Below are 21,410 nucleotides of genomic sequence, written 5' to 3'. Positions count from 1 at the left end.
TACACTGAGATATTGAAAGGCTTGGAATATGATATTCTGGAGGTCAAAGGAGCTGGGATTAAAACCAAGAATCACCTACCCAGCAAAACTGAGTATAATGCTACAGGGGAAAATATGGTCATTCAATGAAATAGAGGACTTTCAAGCATTCTTGAAAAAACCAGAGTTGAATAGAAAATTTGACATTCAGATACAAGAAGCAAGAGAAACATGAGAAGGTAAACAGGGAAAAGAAATCATAAGGAACATATCAAAGTTGAACTATTTACATTCCTACATGGAAAAATGATAATTGTAACTTATAAAACTTTTCTCAGTATGAAAATAGTTGAAGGGAATATAAGTGTATATATACATATATATCTATATCTATATAGGAGGGTATATGTGCATATGAATACATATGTGAGTATGTGTATATATGTGTACAGGTATACATAGAGGGCACAGGACCAATTTAATAGGAAGGGATGATACTTAAAAGGTGAAATTGAGAGATGAGAGGAATATAATGAGAGGAGATGGGGAGAGACAGAATGGGATAAATTATCTCATATAGAAGAGGTAAGGAAAAACTGTTACAATGGAGGGGAAGAACAAGAAGGCAAAAGGGAATGGGTCAACCTTACTCTCATTGAATTTGGCTTAGGGAGGGAATGATATACACACTAAATGGGGTATCTCACCCTATAGGAGAGTAGGAGGGAAGGGGATAAGAGGGGGGATGATGGAGGGGAGGGCAGGTTGGGGGGGGAGGGAAGTTAGAAGCACACACTTTTGAAAAGGGACAGGGTCAAAGTAGAGAACAGAACAAGTGGGGTTCAGGATAAGATGGAGGGAAATATAGTCAGTCTTTCACAATATATCCACTATGGAAAGGTTTTGCGTAGCTACACGTGTACAACCTATATTGAATTGCCTATCTTCCCAGTAAGGGTGGGTGATGAGGAAGGAAGGGAAAAAATCTGGAATTCAAAGTTTTAAAATCAAATTAAAGTATATATATAAAATTTTTTTACATGCAACTGGGAAATAAAATATACAGGCACTGGTATTGAGATCCATCTTGCCCTACTGGAACGTTGGAGAGGGGACGGGGAGGACATAGGAGACAGCAGATTGGGGGAGGAGATATACAGTGGGATCGCTGTTTTGGGGTGGTGGGTAGGGGAAAGATGGGGAGAAAATTTGTATCTCAAAATGTTGATGAAATGAATGATGTAAACCAAAAATAAACAAAATTTAATTAAAAAAAAGAAAAAAGTCAGTGTACTAAGACACACAAGCATAAACTCTACTACCAAAAGGAGTCTATCCTTCATCCTATTCAAACCAATATATCTTTCCTACAGATAAATCTAACCCCTTAGCCTCATAGACTGGAGAGGTAATCCTGCCACATAGAACAGTCATGGTCCTTCCAGGCTCTATCCTGGGTCCTTTACTCTGTGTATACTCTCTCCCTTGGTGATAAACCCCCCCTACATTCAATTTTATCTTTGGAGACTACTCTAAAATTTATTTACTCTGCCCTAATCTCTCTCTTCAACCTCAGTTTCCTGTCATCAACTGCCTGCTAAACATCTCCATCTTGATGTCCCATGGATATCTCAAACTCAGCATGTTCAAAATGGAACTCATCATGTGTTCCTCCAAACCCATCCCTTCTCTAAATTTCCTATTTCTGTTGGAGGAACAACCATTCCTCAAGTCTCCCAGTATTACAGCCTTGGTGTCAGACTCTTCCCCTCCTCATGAGCCATGTTCAATCAGTTGCCAAGTCTTGTTATTTCTACTTCTTTCCACATCTTTTACATTCTGTCTCCTTCCCACTCACACCTTCTGTACTCATTCAGGCTCTTATCCCTTCTTGCCTAGCCTATTACAGTGGGCTCCTAGATGGTCTTCCAGTCTCAATTCTCTTCCTTCTCCATTCTGTCTTCTGTCTAGCTGCTAGATCGATACGAATAAAACAGATCTAGTCAGATCCACTCCTCCATTTAAAAATGTCAGTGTGTCTCTACTGTACCTCAGATAAAACACAGCACCCTCCTGCCACAGCCTGGTTACTATATATTTTTCCTGTCTTATTTCACAGTATTTCTTTTCACAATTGATCTGTAAAATGGAAAAAATAAAGGCATCTACCTCCCAGAGATGTTGTAAGGAAATTAAATGAAAATTTAAATATACATACATACACACACATACACATAATATAGGCATATATAAAAGTGTACATCTATGTGTGTATGCATATATACATACCTATATATATATACACACACTTTTTTTCCAAACTGTAAAAGTGCCATATAAATGTTAGCTATTGTTCTTTCTCCTGCCTGTCAAACTGACCTGGAAACAATAAAACAAAATGAAAAACTTCAGACCTTGACCAACTCTCGACATTGGTACCGCATTAACTCATAATTTCTCTAATTATTACAGATGCTGTTTAGCAGATCAGAAAGAATAGCAATTAGTATACAAAAGCAACATTATGAGCAGATGTTTAATAACAATAAACTGGACTAGATAACCTTCAAGTCTCCTTCTAGCTCTGAATTTATGATCATCATACATCAGCTTTGCCATAAGTGCCTCATTATGTCTCATTATGGGGATGGAACTGAGAGATGAGTAGATCAATCAATCAATCAACAAGCATTTATTAAGTTCTTACTATGTACCAGTAACTCTATTAAGCATTGAAGATACCAAAGCAAAACAGCCTTTTCCCTCAGGAGTTTACATTCCAATGGGGAACCCAGAACACGGATAATTGGATGCTTCCAGACACATCCAGAGTAGATGGAAGGTAACCTTAGGGAGTAGGGTGGTGAGGTGATACAGTGGATAGAGAGCAGTGTCCCTGAAGTAAGGAAGATTCATCTTCTTGCATTCAGATCTGGCCTCAGACACTTCCTAGTTGTGTGACCTTGGACGAGTCACTTAACCCTGTTTGCCTCAGTTTCCTCATCTGCAAAATGAGCTGGAGAAGGAAATGGCAAGCCACTCTTTGCCAAGAAAACCCCAAATGTGGTCAGGAAGAGTCAGACAGGACTGAAAAGACTGAACAATAAGAACAACCTTAGCAGCTGGAGAGGCCAGAAAAGATCACAGAAGGGAGCAGTTGAACTAAGTCTTCATTTGCTGCTGAAATGAGTGACTTTGACTTTCATCTCCTTGTCTTCCCGATGGATGTTGGAGGTGCTGGTAGGAGGACGGTATTTGGAGGAAGAGAAGGTCAGGATCTAGGGAATCCTCAAATTGCTGAACTGAGAGGGTTTTTTCTATATCCTGCTTATGCCAAGGATCTAGATTTAATTTGTAAAGTTAGATCTAAATTTGTAAAATATATAACCTCTATCCCCAGCCCTGTGATTTCATCAATATGTGGATCTCCTACTATGGAAGCTTCCTTTGTTACTGCAGATCAGGACCTCCTCAGTAACTTAACATTTGAACATTTGGAGGATTGCCTGGGGTCTCTGAGAGGTGAAATGATTTGCTGAGGGACACATGTCTGAGACAAGACTTGAACCCAAGTCCTTCTGATTCCAAAGCTATCCTCTATCCAAGACACTATGCCCCCTTTCTTCACATAACAGGTGCTCAGCAAATATTTATTGGCAGACTTTTCCCTTGGCCTCTGAAAATACAGACCATTCTTAATTATTCAAGAACTAATTGTGCCAGTTTGAGATTGACTGAGACCCATGCATCTTCTCCTCCTTTCACAGCTCATTAGCTAGGTGAAGAAATGGAAGGAAAAAAGTGATGCTCAAATTAGTCAAATCTGCTACTTACTATAAACTCTGGTGAAGGCTGGGAGAGGAGAGTGAAATAATTGACTTAAATGAGACATTAGGGAATTTCAATCATCTAGACTCTATCCTCCATTAGTAGACAAATGTGATTAGGCCAAAGTTATATGGCTTAGTTCATACCCATAGCCACTCACAGGCAGGACATATGTGCCCCCACCCCAATACACACATATGTATATATGTTGTATATGTATATACATATATACACACATATGTACATGCATATATTTCTGTGTGTATGCAGTTGGTGAAGATGAATATTGTTGGACTTGGAGTCAAGAAGATAGATTTAAGTAACCCCTTTAACAATTACTTAATATACGATCCTGGTACGTTTCTTAATGTCTATGATCCTGGGCAAGCCATCTAACCTTTAGGTGTCTCAGGAAACTCCCTAGGACTTAGCTACTAAGTCACAGACCTATTGAGATCTGCTTTGGTGGATGGACTTGCCACATTGGGAATTCCCTTCCTTTCTCCTCTCTTCTCTTCTCCATACTTCCCCTCCCACCCCTCCCATTCACTCCCCTCCTCTCTCCTCTGTTTTGTTTTTGTCTTTGTATTCCCAGTGCCTTGTTGCAAGACTTAGTAAACAATTATCAAAATCAATTAAAAATCTCCAGGGAATGCCAGCTACTACAATCTTCCTTGGCAACATATTCATTATCCAAATAAACAGTGTCAATTTGTGGTCATTGTTTTTATCTGTATTAGTCTTGTGTTCACAACACAGTGCCAAGAACTCTGCTAGGAAGACCAAGCAGAAAGGAGAGATGCAAAGCTGACTCAAAGCTGGGGGGTGCACATAGTAATGTGGTGTGGAGATAGTCTGGAAACAGCATGGCAGCAAAAGCTCATCTAGCAGAGGTTCTGGCAGGGGAATTGAGGAAGGTGGCGAAAGTGTAGGCAGCATGGTCATCATGATGGTCACCATGAAAGTCAGGAGGAGGTTTCCTTTCAGTGCAAAGGAAAAGAAGAGACAAGAAGTAAAGGCATAGGGGTGGCTAGGCGGCACAGTGAATAGAGCACCCTCCCTGGAGTCAGGAGGACCTGAGGCCAAATCTGAACTCAGACACTTAACACTTACTAGCCATGTGACCTTGGGCAAGTCACTTAACCCCAACTGCCCTGCCTTCCCCCCTCCAAAAAGCAAAATAAATAAAAATTTTTTAAAAAGAAGTAAAGGCGGGGGATGGGGGGGAAGGAAAGGGAGGCAAATTCAGGCTTGGGTTAAGTCAAGTGGGTTTTATACTCAGAGAAGGCAAGGCCATCTCCTCAAACTCAGGGCAAGGATGGAATTGCAGGCAGAGGGAAAGGACAGTGTCTAATGTAATTTCTGTAGAGTCCACTAAAGATTCAGCAGGAAATGAGTAAAGGTGTTCCCCGAGAACCTGAGCAGGATTGAAGGTAGACACTACCTGCTCTGAGCCAAGTAGTTGGGGTTTGTAGCCTTCCTACAGCAGTTTCCTATGACCTGCTAACAAGAACAGCCAAAGAAGGCAGACAATGAGAATTCCAACCTGTCTTCTGTCCTGACCTGCCTGGAGGTAGGAGGATGCGATGGGGACTGCTTGAGATTGTTTAGCAGAATCCTATGGTGCAACTTGGGAATGACTTTTTGGACACGAGAATACTGGAGAAAAGATGTTAGAAAAACTTGTCCAGAAAAAAAAATAGCTGAAGTAGCCAACAAAAAATGGGTAGAAGCAATGAATGAGAGTGCTGTGCTTGGAATGACTACAATTTCCCCTTGTATATGCATTTCATTGATGCCCCATCTCTTGCAGAATCACTAGTGTTTTCTTCCCCTGACCAGTCTTTTAATGTCTCTTTCTTTTGTTCAACACCCAAATGACTTAAGAAGCTTCAGTTCTTCATTATAATGCACTGACAACCAATTCCTCCCTAACTATTCCCTGTCTTTGCTGACATTTGTTATTATGATCTTTGGTGGGATTTTTTTGGGTGGGGGAAGGGGGTTGGATCTGTGATTTCATGGTGTAGGGAACTTCCAGTTAGGAAAGTCCTTCTACTGAAGCAAATCAGCAAATGTTCAGGATTTTTTTTTTTTTTTGCTTTTTGGAGGGCAGTTGAGTTAAGTGACTTGCCCAAGGCCACACAGCTAGTTTTTGTGTTAAGTGTCTGAGGCCGGATTTGAACTCAGGTCCTCCTGACTCCAGGACCGGTGCTCTACTCACTGCACCACCTAGCCACCTCCTGTTGATGAATTTATAGTATTAAGAGGATCACCTAGAGCACAGAGAGATCATTACCTGCTCAAGTTCACGTCACTATAATGTGTCTTAGGTGGAATTTAAGCCTGGGTTTTCCTAACTTTGACACTAGCTCTCTATCCAAAGGATGGCTAAGTGGTACAGTGCATAGAGTACTGAGCCAGGAATCTTCATGAGTTCAAATGTGGCCTCAGACACTTACTAGCTGTGTGACCCTGGGCAAGTCACTTAACCCTGTTTGCCTCAGTTCCTCATCTATAAAGTGAGCTAGAGAAGAAAATGGCAAACCACTCCAGTACTTTTGCCAAAAAAATTCCCCAAATGGGGGCATGAAGAGTCGAACACGGCTAAAATGACTAAATAGGGGCAGCTAGGTGGTGCAGTGAATAAAGCACGGGCCCTGGAATCAGGAGGACCTGAGTTCAAATCCGGCCTCAGACACTTAACACAAAAACTAGCTGTGTGACCTTAGGTAAGTCACTTAACCCTAATTGCCTTTCCTTCCCCCTCCCCCACAAAAAAAGCCCAAAAAAATGACTAAACAAAAACAAACTTTCTATCCACTATGCCATGCTGACTTTCATTATTACAGTTATTATTATTTGTATTTTATTAATATAAGCAATATTATGTTTGCTGTGCCCAAAATGCTTTCAAATGAAGGCTCTGAGGCCACTTGTTATAATGTTTCCATGAAGAGATACTGTATTGTGCTGTGGGAGAAATGTTTAAGAAACTTTTCTGCTGGGTTTGTCTTGCTAGTCTGTCCCCTGCCCCTGACTTTATGTTGCTTCTTTACAGATCATTCTGAATTTCACATCTATGGACCTGTTTAAAAGCCGCCTGTGCTGGTATGATTATGTAGAGGTCCGAGATGGCTACTGGAGAAAGGCCCCCCTCTTAGGTGAGTTAATATTGGGATGTTTTAATGTGAATTGAGAGAACAACATGGGAAAGAGGAAAGGTCCCTTGGAAAGGACCTTAACTCAAGAGACCTGGATTCAAATCTGGTCTTTGCTGCCAAATTCCTGGCTTAGGGCCAAAATGACTTATTTTTCTGATTCTCAGTTTCTCATGCCTTTCATGTCAAATGGTTTTGAATAGGAGAAGAATAGAGGGGGCCCAGGTGGGGCCATAATGCATGGAGCACCAGGGTCTGGAGTCGGGAAGACCTCAGTTCAAATCCAGCCTCATATACTCACTAGCTGTGTGACCTTGGGCAAATCACTTAACCTCTGTCTGGTTCAGTTTCCTTATCTATAAAATGGAGATAATAGCACTTGCTTCCCACAGTGGTTGTGAAGATTAAATGAGATAATATTTGTAAAGTGCTTTGTGAACCTCAAAGAACTAAGTAAATGTTAATTATTCTTGTCATTATCATCATCAATTAGATGACACAATAGATGGAAAAAACACCCAGACATCTGGGTGAGAAGCTGTGGGTAGTTAGAGATTGTTTGTTTTTTTTAATCAATTCAGTAGAAACTGGGTCCCAGAAGAGATCTCTTTTTGCAGATGACCTAAGAAATGTAATTCAAGTAGTGTAAGGAGAGTTATAAGGGAGAGGCCTGTGTTCCTGAGGCTTTAGCCACAAAAGTGAGCTCCAACATCACAACCAAGCATTGGCTGTAGCAGCAGAGTCGGGGCAGAGCGGGAGAAGCCAGGGTCTATGGCCATGCAACCTGTGGCCTGGGGGACTTCTCTCTCTAATAACATCAGTATGGCTTGTGTTGGCCCCTACCCTGAAGTTTTCCTTGGCACATGTGAATGTGGCTTTTTTAGTGCACCTGCAGTCAATCCTGGCCCAAATATTTCTTGGAATTTAAGATACACCTGACTTAACAGTCTTGTTCTTGGGTTATGACAACAGTGTCAGATAACATGGAGGTAGTGATTCTTACTTGGAAAGGATTATCCTAGTATGATTTGGGAAGGTAGAGTAAGACAAGGAAAATAGGATGGTATATATAAAGGATTCTCCAGAGGATAGTCTTGAATTTCATTGAGTAATCTAATGAAGAACAGTGAAAGGCTTGTAGTATCAGTATCTCCTGATAATCAAATGACATAACATATCTAAAGTGCTTCCAAACCTTTCAGCACTATACAATGCTATGATGATGATGATGAGGATGGTTTTTTGAATGCTTGTTTTTGGATTCTTAGCTCTTAATCTTCTCCCAGTTTGTCTATATATGGTTTAACATTTACAAGGCTCTAATCCAGAATGTCTATACAACCTTGAATGCAACGTAGGAGTATTTGGATGTTTATAATTATCACATGACTTCAGTCCCTATTCAGGTTTGAAACTGGAAACCTCTAAAGTCAAACTTGGGTCTAAATCATCTAGTTTGTTATTGTACTAAAAGACCAGACTGGAACTACACATTGAAATGATGAAATGTTTAATTGGGAGAGAGTTTCCAAGTAAATAATAAAACTTGCCTCAGAACTGATTCCCTAGTGTGCCCTCATTCTTTATCCCCACCAAAGTAGCCTAAACAAAGAGCTTCTTAGGATTCGGGACTTTCAGGGCCTTTCTGTAGTTGGCTTCAGTGTACTTGGGCATGTCCCCGGGTCTGAAGCTTCCAGGGAAGGGCTGAATCTGTTTCTAAGACTGCCTGTTTCTTGCTCACATCTTCACACCCCATTCCACCACCTTTCTCTCTGTGTGGCCCCTAGTCATGCACTCTCCATGCAGGTCCCTGGTCTCGGATCTCTCTACTCCATTATTCTTTCATCAAGTGTTCTACGCTTCCTTCCTTCCTGACTGTTGTCATCGAGAGGGTCAGAACAACATTCCCACCTCCTACCCCAAGCTCCTGGTCATTGGCAGAAATACTCTTTCCTCCACACAAGTCTATGGTCTGTAAGTCTTTTCCCTTGGAGGGAAGGAACTTAAAAACAGCCTAGCCTGTGCTCCCAAGAACTGCTGGCCACGCAGCTAGAGCGCTTACATTCTTTTACTCTCAATTAATAAAGAGGAATTAAATTGATTTATCCCACAATGGGCTCCATTCTCAACTCCACCCAGATGCTGGGAGTTTAGCTAACTTTGCCTTTTCCAGGCTGCCTTATGGTTCTAATCTTACTTGATTAGGTATATTTTAGTAGGTGTGGGAACAGATGCTTGGGCTGAAAACTTCAAGTCTCGATTCCCAGACCTCGGCTCCAAACAGCAAAAACAAATTCAAAATCATGTTTCTGATGGGATGACATGTAAGAAGAGTAGAGAATGTAGTGAGAACAGATTTGGGCAATCGTAATCCTTGGGGCAAACCCCTTAACCCATTATGGTGCTGCTGGATCTGGCCACAGAGGGCCTGGGTTCAAATCAAGACTTTGGCATTTGGTTTACCTCTCTCAGACTCAGGCTGCTCATTTGCAGAGGAGGGTATTTGTTGAATTAGACAGATGATGGATGTCCTTTCCCATGATAAATCTATGATCATCCCTAAGTCTTAATTTCTTATGCTGTAAAATGGAAATAAAATGTATACTGTCTACAGCCAACCAGTCAACAAGCATTTATTAAGTGTTTTCTATGTGCTGGGCATTGTGCTAAGCATGGAGAATTCAAAGAAAGGTAAAAGCTCAGTCCTTGTGTTCAGGAAGCTGACATTCTAATAACTCTTCAATCTTCATAGAATTGGAAGCTTTATAGAAACTGGAGTTACTATTACTGTTATTGTTATTTGGGAGGCCTGTATGGATTTGGAATCAGAAGACTCGGGTTTGAATCATGACAATTTAACTTTTGAGCTATGTGATCTTGGGCATGTCATTCTTCCCCTCTTTGAGACTTAGTTTCCTCTTTTGTAAAATGGAATTGTTAGATTAGGTCCCTTTTGGCTCAAAAAATCTGATTATTCTATGATGCTAACTTCTGTTCCCTGGCATTGAGGAGTTTGAAGCAGAAGGAAAGGAAGGATTAGGGTTAGGGAAGTGGATGGGGGTAGGGGACTAGACCTGTGGTCAGACTAAGAAGTGAGGAGAACAGATGGGTAAAGAACAGAGGGAAGGGTCACCTTGGTAGATGAACCTGGGCTATGGAGAACTACTTCTTTGGACTTTGACTAATTCAAAGACACATTGTCCAGGAACTTGTCCCCAGGAGCTGGGTCCCTTGTTTCTCCAGCCATAGCACATACCTTGCTTATTTCCAACTTGCTTGGACAATAGGAGGTATGTGAAAGGAGCATGGGTATGGAAGGAAACTGGGGGTATTGGTAGTTAAAGGATGGAGATCCCCTTAATAACCATCTCCAGGGACTTTAAAAATGTACAAGTCAAGTTTACCCACAGAGACAACCTGAGTATTATATAGAATCTTGGAGTTAAAAAGATCTCAGACCAGCCTTTTATTATACTGGATGAGTGTTCAAACAGAACCTAGGTCTTATGAGAACTGGCATGATTTCATTGTATCTTTTTATCCCCATCTCTTAGAGCAATGTTTGGCATAGAGCTGGTGCTTAATACTTATAGAATGAATGACATTCAGTTTCAGGTTTGGAATGGGTATCAGAAGTAATACAGTCTAGCCTTTACGCAAAATATGAATATCTTCTCTGTCTTTGATAAACCTCTGTTTGACTGATGGAGAATTTAGTCTGTTGAGACAATACAATTCTTTCTTGTCCCTTATACCCAGTGGATCTTTGATGTAAAAATATTTCAAGCTTGGCAGCTAGGTGGCGCCATAGTGCATAGAGTGCTGGGCCTGAAGTCAGGAAAACTCATCTTCCTGAGTTCAAATCCAGCCTCAAACACTTATTAGCTGTGTGACCTTGGGCAAGTTGATTAATAGTTTCCTCATCTATAAAATGAATTGGAGAAGGAGATGGCAAACCACAAACTCCAAATGGGGTCATGAAGGATTGGACACAACTGAAACAATTGAACAACAAAGGAGTTGCATTATTAGTATCTATTGATTAAGGAAACAGCTACTCTCAATTCCCTTAATATTTTAAAGTACTTATCATAATAGCATTATATATATATATATATATATATATATATATATATTTGGGAAAAATAATATTACTGCTCTATGTGACATATTTATTTGGTCTACAGAAGGTTTTGCTTGCTTAGATTATTCTAAGTCATGCTGCGTATTTTATTGAGCTAAAAGAGATCCAAATGACAGTTCTTGGTGAATATATGGGGCTGAGACCTCTCTTGATAAGTCCCAGGTGTCTCCAGGAGATCCTCAGTTTTGATTCACAGAAGCTACATGGGAGGGATTTAAAGGAAAAATTGGGAGGACATTTAATACAATACAGTAAGCTTGATACAGTACAATTTGGAGTCAGATCTTGGTTTCAAAAAAAATTTTTTTAACACTTATTGCCTTTATATCCTCATCTGTAGAATAAGGAGGCTACACCAGACCATCTCTAAAGTCGATTACAGGTCTAAATCTATGATTCCTGGATAAGGGTAGAGATAACATCTGAGCCTCAGAATATTGAGGGTCTCATGAATTGTGGTTGGTGGAACAAAAAGGGTCAAGTGATTGTGCTAACAAAGAAGGGTCACAAGAGAAGAAATTTCACAGAATTCGAAAAAGGGAATCTCAGTGTTGGGAAGGAGCCTAGAGGCCATCTATTCAAATTTGTATCCAGAAAATGATTTCCTGTATAAATAAGGATCAATCAATTACATCAATCAACAAGCATTAATTGAAGCCTTTCTATAGGCTAATCTTTGTATCCCTAAAGAAAGGCTAAGCATAGTCCCTGCAGTTAAGGAGCTAACATTATATAGGGGAGACAACATGCAAAGAATTATCCATATATAAAAGATATAAAATATTAATGGAATGTAATCCCAGGAAGAAGACCCTAAGGGAGAGGAGCTAGGAAAGACATCTTGCAGAAGCGGGGGATTTGAACTATATCGTCTCTAACAACTGGTCATCCAACCTGTGCTTAAAAGACCTTAAGCAAAGGGAAACTCACGATTCCTAGAGAGAACTCATTCTGCTTTGGGGTTGCTGTAATTGTTAGGGAGTCCTTCCTTACATCAAGCCTAAATTTGCCCTATTGCCATTTCTAGCCCATACTCCTAGTTCTGTCTTCTTGGACAAACAAGACTAGACCATTTCCTCTTCCACATGACAGATTTTCTTTTCCTTTTTTTTTTTTTTTTGTATTTGTATTATTTTTTTTTAAGCAATCGGGGTTAAGCAACTTGCTCAAGGTTACACGGCCAGTTATTTCTGGGTGTGGTGCTGAGTATCTGGGTCCGGACCTGATCCAGGTCATCCCGACACTGGTGCCGGTGCTCTTACTCGCTGAGCCACCTGGCCGCCCCTAAGCAATTGGGGTTAAGTAACTTGCTCAAGGTTACACGGCCAGGTGTTTCTGGGTGGGTGCTAAGTGTCTGAGCCCGGGATTCGATCTCCAGGTCTTCTCAACACTGGAGCTGGTGCTCTTACTCGCTGTGCTACCTGGCCGCCCCCACATGACAGATTTTCAAAGACTTGAAAACAGCTATCACTTCCAAGTCCCTCCCCATCTCCTCCTTTCACCCCCATCTCAAGCTTTCTCTACTCTAGGCTAAACATCCCCAATTCCTTCAACAGATCCTCATGTGGCATAAACTTGGGCATCTTCACCGTATTGGTTGCCCTCCTATGGAACATCTCCAGCTAATCAATGTCCTTCCTGAAATATGGCACCCACTAATTGAACATAGCCCTGTAGATGTGCCTGAGCAGGACAGAGTACAGTGGGACTATGCTTTCCTTATTCCTGGATCTTATGCTGTTTCTGTGGTTTCCTCCACCCCTTGAAAGAAATACAAATTTTCTCTCCCTGCATATCCTGGCTTCCCTGGCCAAACTGCATGGATCAAATAGATCTGACCTTGCCTTGATTCATTTTGGCCCTTGTTTTTACCAGCTGCTAGTGGCAGGGTGCGTGTGAGCGTGTGGATGAGTGAGGCCTGGCCCCAAGCCTTTGGCCATCAGGTTTCACTTGTAGAATTTCTAGTTTGCTTAAGATCTGGCCTACTCTGAGGCTTCCAAATGCTGTTGTTCATGAACCTTTGTATTTGGAACAAGTGCACTGGGTGAGCAAGGGGAGGGGAGGTGGTCTCTGGGAGGGTTGGGGGGTAGGTCAGGGCCATGAAATCTTCTGGGAGGAGTCAGGCTGATGCTGTTTTGCCAGAGGGAAAGAGGATTAGGGCGGATTGGGAAAAGTATGCCTCTTGCAAAAAACTGTGCTTTGCATATTTTCCCAGGGAAGTGTGTGAAAATCCAGCCATCAATGGGGCATAACTTTTTATGAATGAACCCTTTATCACACGCTACAGAATCCGCTTGTCACTTCCTCATCTGCATTCCCTCTTCTCTGCATCCTTCATGGGTTCCTCCTTGGAATCCAGGAACCAGAGGTTCAGGAATGCTCAGTTTGGTCATGTGAGACCCCTTGCCCTGGTTAAATTCCTTCCCATATCACTACCCTGCTTTGGAAAAGGAGACTCAGAGGTAGCTAGGAGAACTTTCATTGTTTTCACTGAGGGACACCAGACCCAAGCCAAAGAGTGAGTCACATCCTTGGTTTGGGGACAGCCTCACAAATGAAGAAAATCCTAACTGAGTGAACTGCGCAGATAGGGAATTTATATAACCCCTGTCTGTCTTGCTTTTTTTATTTTGGACATAATATTTCACCCTTTCCTGTGTATCTCCATTTCCCAGTCTGTAAAATGGGAAACTATATGAAAGATCTATGTCAGTCCAGCATAAATTATTTTCTTTTAGAAACTGTTAATTTTTCAATTAATAAACTTTTATTATTTCTCCCTCTCAACTCCTTTTCCCTTATTAGAAAAAAAAGGAAAACAAAATCCTTATAACAAATATATATAGGCAAACAAAGGAAATTCCCCCCCTGCCAAATGTCTCATTCTGCATCTTGAGTCCCTCACCTTTCTGTCAGGAGGATGAGTAGTATGTGTCATCTTTGGTCTTTTGGGATTGTGGTTCATCATTGCATTAATCAGAGTTCTTAAGTCTTTCAAATTTGTTTGCCTTTATATTGTTGGTATTATATAAATCGTTCTCTTGGCTCTACTCCCTTCACTTTGCATCAGTTCATTCAAGTCTTCCCAGGTTTCTCTGATCCCATCTCCTTCATCATTTCTTCCAGTACAATGGCATTCTACCACATTCATATATCATCATTTGTTCAGCCAGTCTCCAATTAATGGACATTCTTTTAATTTCTATTTCTTTGCCACTATAAAAGAGCTGCTATAAATATTTTTGTGCATATGAATTCTTATCTTTTTTCTTTGATCTTTTTGGCATAGAGGCCTACTAATCATCTCTTGTAATACTGTTTTACCTAATGATATGTTTTCCCAGGGCCAGTTAACATCAGGCAGTGGATACCTCTATTTGTCTTGTCTCCCTATGCATTTTATAAACTACCACACAGCAGTCACTATGTCTGCAATTTCTTTGCTGCTATGTGACTCGGTGGATAGAGCATTCGACTTGGGGTCAAGAAGAACTGATCCTCCCTTGGATACTAAGTAGAAGGTAATTGGGGAGAAACTGAAGAAGTCATCCAGGGAATCATAAACTAAGCTGAGTTTAAAGAGGTCCTTCTGAGGTCCCTTCACATCCAGATCTATAGTCCTATGAGCCTATGGTGTGCTGCATACTCCAAACATTTTCTACTTGTCTTTAATTCTTTTTATTACTTATTGAATGACTAACTACATTTTGTCCTTTCACAGTGGGAAATATATTTCTGTTCTGGTAATGTTTCTATTTAAAAAAAAAAAAAGCAATTGATGTTAACTGGTCACTCCAAAGAACCTATTGGATAATGGCAGTCCTATGATTGGCTTTTCCATTAGGGACCTCATCTGGTTTCATGACAAATTTAATGACAAACTCAAAGGGCTGTAGATGGTCAGAAATGGGAAAGAAGTAGAAGGAGGCTAATAGCAACAGTAAGACTTGAATGGGGGTGCGTGTGTGTGTGTGTGTGTGTGTGTGTGTGTGTGTGTGTGTGTGTGTGTGTGTAGTATTTCCCAGAATTCTGTTTCCTGGTACCTTCTTGGAAGAGAGATAGATGCTATTATTTTTTCATATCAGAAACAAACTGGAAAAGTGATAACTAATGCCAAAAGGGACTGCCATCTTGCCTTAGAAATGGATCCACTTAGGTATGTTGTATGAATTCATCAATCCACCCCCCCCCAAAAGTTACTTCTATTTTGTGGGAATTTTTTTTCCTGACAAATTTTTTGGGTTTTTTTTTTAGAGCAATTGGGGTTAAGTGACTTGTCCAAGGTCACACGGCTAGTTTTTGTGTTAAGTGTCTGAGGCCAGATTTGAACTCAGGTCCTCCTGACTCCAGGGCCGGTCTGACATTTTTGCTACCAATCCATTGGTATGCTGGTCTTCTTTTATTTTCTTCCTTTATTCCATACTTGGGGCAGTTAGGTGTACAATGGATAGATCACTGGATCTGGAGTTAGGAAGACTCATCTTCATGAGTTAAAATCTGGCCTCAGACACTTACTAGCTGTGTGACCCTGGGCAAGTCACTTAACCTTGTTTGTCTCAGTTTCTTCATCTTAAAATGAGCTGAAGGAAAAAAATGGCAAACCAGTCCAGTAGCTTTTCTAAGAAAATCCCAAATAGGGTCAGGAAGAGCTGGACTTGACTGGACCAAACAGTAACAATGTGATACCAATCCATTTGGGTCACAAGACTAACAAGAATCAGACTGTTAGTGCCAGAGCTCATCTACTCCAATTTACAAATGAAGAGGCCAAGCACACAAGAGGGGAAGTGACTTGTCTGAAGTTACTCAGCAAGTAAATCATAGGATCCTGGATCCTCATTTTATGGACTAGGAAACATGAGTAATAAGCATCAGAGACAAGATTTGAACCCAGGTCCTTGGAATCCACTGGAAGAGTCAGGATTTGAATCCATATCTTCTGACTGCAAATCCAGTGCTTCCCTGGCCACACCCTGTCCATGGTATGATGGACAATTAAAGTAGATTTGGAGTCAGAGGACCTGGATTCAGTCAAGACTCTGCTGTTTATGAACTGTGTGACCTCCCTTCTCTAGTCCTTCATTTCTTCATCTATAAAATGAGGGGCTTAGACTAGTTGACCTCTGACTGACGTTCCTTCTAGCTCCTGATCTCTGATGAGGTCTTGAAAGCGAGTACAGCTGGCCTGAACATGGGCTTGTTATCACAAGGGCTGTAGTTCTCACAAGCTCTAGGGAGGAGAGGCTGCCATAGTTGGACATCAAGACCTATTTGCTGGGTGGGCTCCAGGTTTACTCATTGGAGGGGCATTTTCCTCCATTTTAGGATACAAGCCCTTTGTGTCCAAGCCCAGCCCTTTTGAATCTCTTTAAAGACCTTAAAGGGCATGGCCAGATGAGTACCTGGAACCTTCAGGAGGCAGCCATGCTCAATAAGTTGCTTCCATGTCCCCTGGTCCCTGAGGCTCCTGCTTGGGCCCTTTATTTATTCCTGTCTCATTGACCCAGACTTTGACTTGCAACTCTGATCACTGAGGCCTCTTCTCACAGTTTGATCCCCAAGTCCTTCTCCTTCGAAACAAAACAAAAACAAACCAGTTATGTCTTTGAATTCTGCCCAAACTGCCCCCATTTGCTTCTGGTAATCTATTCCCCACCCTTGGCTGCAGAATTCTGCTTATCTCTGGCTGAGGTTTCAGCCTGAGCTTCATCTGTTACTGACTTCCACTGCCTGGCCCTCCTGGCCCAGATACTAACCCCCTCAAATAAAAGGCTCCCTTTAGATAGGACAACAGGAAATCCATTTGCCACCTAGACAATGGGCAATAGTTTGGAGGGGAGGGAAAACTCATTCAGAGAATTCTTTATCATTTATTTTAAAAATTTACTTGTTTTGAACTGGACATGTGATTTCACTGATGCAATGAATTCTCAGAGAGGAAATTCCCTCTACCAAAGGCAGATGGGCAACTGCCCAGGGATGTGATGTTTAGGGAGTTGGCTAGAGCCTTTGCCGAGAGGTAAAGCACCTTATCTCAAACAGCCAGTATGTGTCAGAGGCCCTACATGAACTCAGCTCTAACCGGCTCTGAGTTCAGCCTTCTATCCAGCACGTCACACTGTCTCTTATTTTAATGGTTTTTTTTTTGATGCTGTCTGTGTGTGTGTGTGTTTTTTATGTTGTAGTCATTTCTGGACATACCGTCCTCTCCACCCTCAATCTAACACCAAACCCTCCCTGTACCCAAGAAAAACAACTAACACAGTGAACACGTCTGATAGTATCTGCTTTGTTAGTCTCTGGCCTCTCTGCTAAGAGGGGGAAGCTGTGTCTATTATTGGGATTTTTTTTAGTTCCTTAGGATTTGGCCTCCTTTTAGTAAACTTTTTGTTTACATGTCTGCACTCATACTGTATATGGTATCCTTTGGGTTCTTCCTCATATAGACCTTTCCAGATTCCTTGGAATTCCCCATCGTGTTCCTCACTGCACAGGGTCATCTTCTGTATTCATCTGCCAGTTCTGCTATACCCTAGTCAATGGACACCCACTCAGGCTCCAGTTCTTTGCTACTACTAAAAGGGCTACTGTGAATACTTTGGCATAAACTGGGACTTTCTTTCCTTTTCTGACCTTTCTGAAATAAAAGCCCAGCAGTAAGATCTCCGGGTTAAAGGGTATGTATGAAAAATTTGGTGGCTCTTCTTGTATGATTCCAAATTGTTTTCCAGAACATTTGGCTAGAGCAACTACCAAGAGGATTCATTTTGAATCAAACTGAACAGATGTTAATAGTAAAAGCCCAAATTGATATTCTACAGGAGTGACTTTTTTTTCCTAAGTAAATAAGAAAAAGGTCTTATGGGCAAATAAATAATGATGATGATGATGGTGGTGGGGGGGCATTTATATGGCACTTTAAAGTTTGCAAAGAACTTTGCCAATATTATCTCATTTTATTTTCACAAACCTAGGAGAGAGTTGTTATTATCATGCCTATTTATAGATGAGGAAGTTGAGACCCAGAGAGACTACAATGACTTACCCAGGATCCTAAGCTAGTAAGTGTCAAGTGTTCAGATTTGAACTCAGGTCCTCCTGACTCCAGGGTCAGTGCTCTAGCCACTTCACCACCTAGTTGCCCCATATCCACTCTTTAAGGAGCTGAGATTTCATCCATGTTGTCAAAAGATTACCTCTAATGGTGTAGGTCCTTTAAAACTTAGGTCTATGTGAAAATCATCACTCTACAAGTAATCAGAGTGTGGTTATAAGGATTAAATAAATTAATGTAGGCAAAGTACTATATAAATATTATTTTTTATAATATCCCAGCTCTAACACTTAGCTTTGTAATCAAAGTCAAGTCATTTTATTTCTTTGAGAAGTTTCTTTATCTATAAAATGAAGATCAATCAACCAACAAGTATTTATTAAGTGCTTATTATAAAGAAGGCACTATGCTAAGTGTTAGGGAAATAGACACAAAAATGAAAGTCCCTGCCCTGAAGGAGCTTACATTCTAATGAATACATACATATATAAATACATATATTACAAATACACATATAAATATGCACAAAATAAATACAGGATAATGTGAGGGTGGAGTTGAAGTACTAGTAGCTGGGGGGTGGGGAAGGCTTGCTACATGTAAGAATGGCATTTGAGGTGAGCTTAGAAGGAAAATAGAGATTCTAAGAAGTAGAGATCAAGATAGGGTGCATTTCAGGCATGAGGGAACAACCTGTGGAAAGGTATGGAGGTGATAGGGAGATGAAATGTTTGTTATATAGGATGAGGAGATGGAATGTTTGTTGTATAGGATGGGGAGATGGAATGTTTGTTGTATAGGATGGGGAGATGGAATGTTTGTTATATAGGATGGGAAGATGGAATGTTTGCTATATAGGATGGGAAGATGGAATGTTTGTTATATAGAATGAGGAGATGGAATGTTTGCTATATAGGATGGGGAGATGGAATGTTTTATAGGATAGGGAGATGGAATGATTGTTATATAGGATGAGGAGATGAAATGTTTGCTATATAGGATGGGGAGATGGAATGTTTTATAGGATGGGGAGGTGGAAAATTTGTTATATAGGATAGGGAGATGGAATGTTTTGTTATATAGGATAGTAAGACACTACTTACCTCATAGAGTTGTTGTGTGGAAAGTGATTTATAAACTTTCATTCATCAAATAAATGTGATTACTTATTAATCACCTAAATGTTTGTAAAGTTGAATTGAACTCAAAGGACATTGCAATTCAGCATTTATTAAATGCTTATTATGCATAAGATATAATGCTATGGAATCTAAAGACAAAGGGACACAGTTATCAGTTCCCATGGAGACTCCTGTGGGAGTCTGCTGGTGGGTCTTCCTGCCTCAAGTCCCTCTCTACTCTCGTCCACTCTCAACCCTGCTGTCAAATGGATCTTCCTAATATGCAGGTCTGGCCATATCATGCTTCTAATATAAAATTCTCTGACTCTTCATAACCTGGCCCCTTTCTGCCTTTCCAGTCTTTTTACACCTTCCATGTATTCTGTGATCTAGTGTCATGGCCTTGAACATGACATTCATCTCATGAGACTCCAGAGTTTTTTCACTAGCTGTTCCCCATGCCGGGAACTCTCTCTCTTCATTGCCACCTCCTGTGGTTGTTTGTCCTTCATTCTTTTTTTTTTTTTTTGCCTTTTGGAGGGCAATTTGGGGTTAAGTAACTTGCCCAAGGTTACACGGCTAGTATTTTTGTGTGGGTGTTAAGTGTCTCAGGCTGGAACCGAACTTGGGTCCTACCGAACTCGGGTCCTTCCGACTCCAGGGCCAACGCTTTACTCACTGCGCCACCTAGCCGCCCCTGTCCTTCATTCTTGAAGAGGACATGAGGGAGATGATGCCATGGTGTGCAAGTGAATTGGATTGACGTGAGGGAGGGCTGTGCAATGGAGGGAAGGAGAGAATCAGTCCAAGAAGGGAAGACCCTCAGGGTTTCTGATTAAAACAGAAAAAGATGCTATTTACTTTAACTCTGAGCCAATCAGGGCCCAAACAATGACTAAGTGGGACTCGGCCTGGGACCTGTCATAGTGAATCATTGAGGGCCAGAGTGATTCTGGTTTAAGGCTTCTCCTTAAGAATAAAAGGTTCCAATGATCAAAATTTATATGGCTTTGGGCAGAGCACCTCAGGAAAGGGCATGATACCCTATGTGTACCAAGGGAAGGGAAGGAAAGTAGTTGCTTTTGACATGACATTGTGCAGTAGCAGGAGCAGTAGGAGGAAGAGCAGTAATAGTAGCAGCAGCAGCAGGAGTAGCAGCAACAGGGAGGGAGGAAAGGAAGGAAGGAAGGAAGGAAGGAAGGAAGGAAGGAAGGAAGGAAGGAAGGAAGGAAGGAAGGAAGGAAGGAAGGAAGGAAGGAGCGAGCTGTGAGCTGTGTTGCCCAAGTGGCCAGTTCCAGTTGGGTCCAGTGGGCCAACTTCTATTTTAACTCACAGAGGTTTTTATTTGTTCTTCATTCTCAAAAAGGACCATGACATTAGGAAGATGATGCCATGACTCGCAGGTGAATTGGATTTAATTGAGGGAGGGCTATGCAGTTGCCAGCCTCACTTTCTTCTCTGGAATCATCTGGTTCTGGTGGCCATAGATAGATCAGGATGACTGGAGATAGCTCTGGATGCAGTGGGAGACCTTGGGAGGTTCTGGGTGGGGATGGGGTAGAGATGTGGTTAAGTACAGACTGGCAGAGGGAGTGGCAAAAGAGCAGTTTGTTTGGAAAAGATCTGGATTTTTAGTGGGTCATAAGTTGTATGTGAATCAATGGTGTGACATGGTGGCCAAACATATAACTCCTCCAATTTTGGGTGCCATTAAAGCAAGGCTGCAGGTTCAGGACTTGGGAAGCATACTGTCTCTATGTCCTGGTCAGACCATATCTGAGTCTGGCATTAAATTCTGGATGTCAAATTTTAGGATGGACATTGATGAACCGGAAGATGTCCAGAGTAGAGCAAATGGGATGGTAGTGGACTTTGAGTCCATTCCATGAAAGGATCCATTCAAGAAATGGGCTGTTTGCCTAGGGAAGAGATGACTCAGGGACCAGTGCTGTCTTAAAGTATTCGAAAGGTTGTCATGGATAAGGAGGACCAGACTTGTTCTGCTTGGTCCTGAAACTAGAAGGTAAAATTAAGAGCAATGAATTAGAATTTTAAAGAGCCATATTTGGGGAGCTGAAAGGACAAGTCCTTAAATAATTAGAGCTATACAGAAGGGGAATGGT

The 21,410-nt window shown here is 41.3% G+C and overlaps 1 protein-coding gene across 2 annotated transcripts in view; it reads left to right on the top strand.

Annotated features, from left to right (window-relative positions):
- Positions 1-21,410, top strand: part of TLL2 (tolloid like 2) — a 171,630-nt gene that overhangs the window by 112,051 nt on the left and 38,169 nt on the right. For both annotated transcript variants that reach the window (XM_069067104.1, XM_069067103.1), the window contains exon 10: positions 6,869-6,971. In XM_069067104.1, coding sequence (XP_068923205.1) covers positions 6,869-6,971 — 103 coding nt within the window. The remainder of the gene's footprint in view (positions 1-6,868; positions 6,972-21,410) is intronic.

Source organism: Petaurus breviceps, unplaced genomic scaffold (assembly GCF_028583685.1).
Source record: "Petaurus breviceps papuanus isolate PSGF00001 unplaced genomic scaffold, PetGlider_PUasm1.0 90740, whole genome shotgun sequence".
NCBI lineage: Eukaryota > Metazoa > Chordata > Mammalia > Diprotodontia > Petauridae > Petaurus > Petaurus breviceps.
This window is presented reverse-complemented; position numbering and strand designations above follow the sequence as displayed.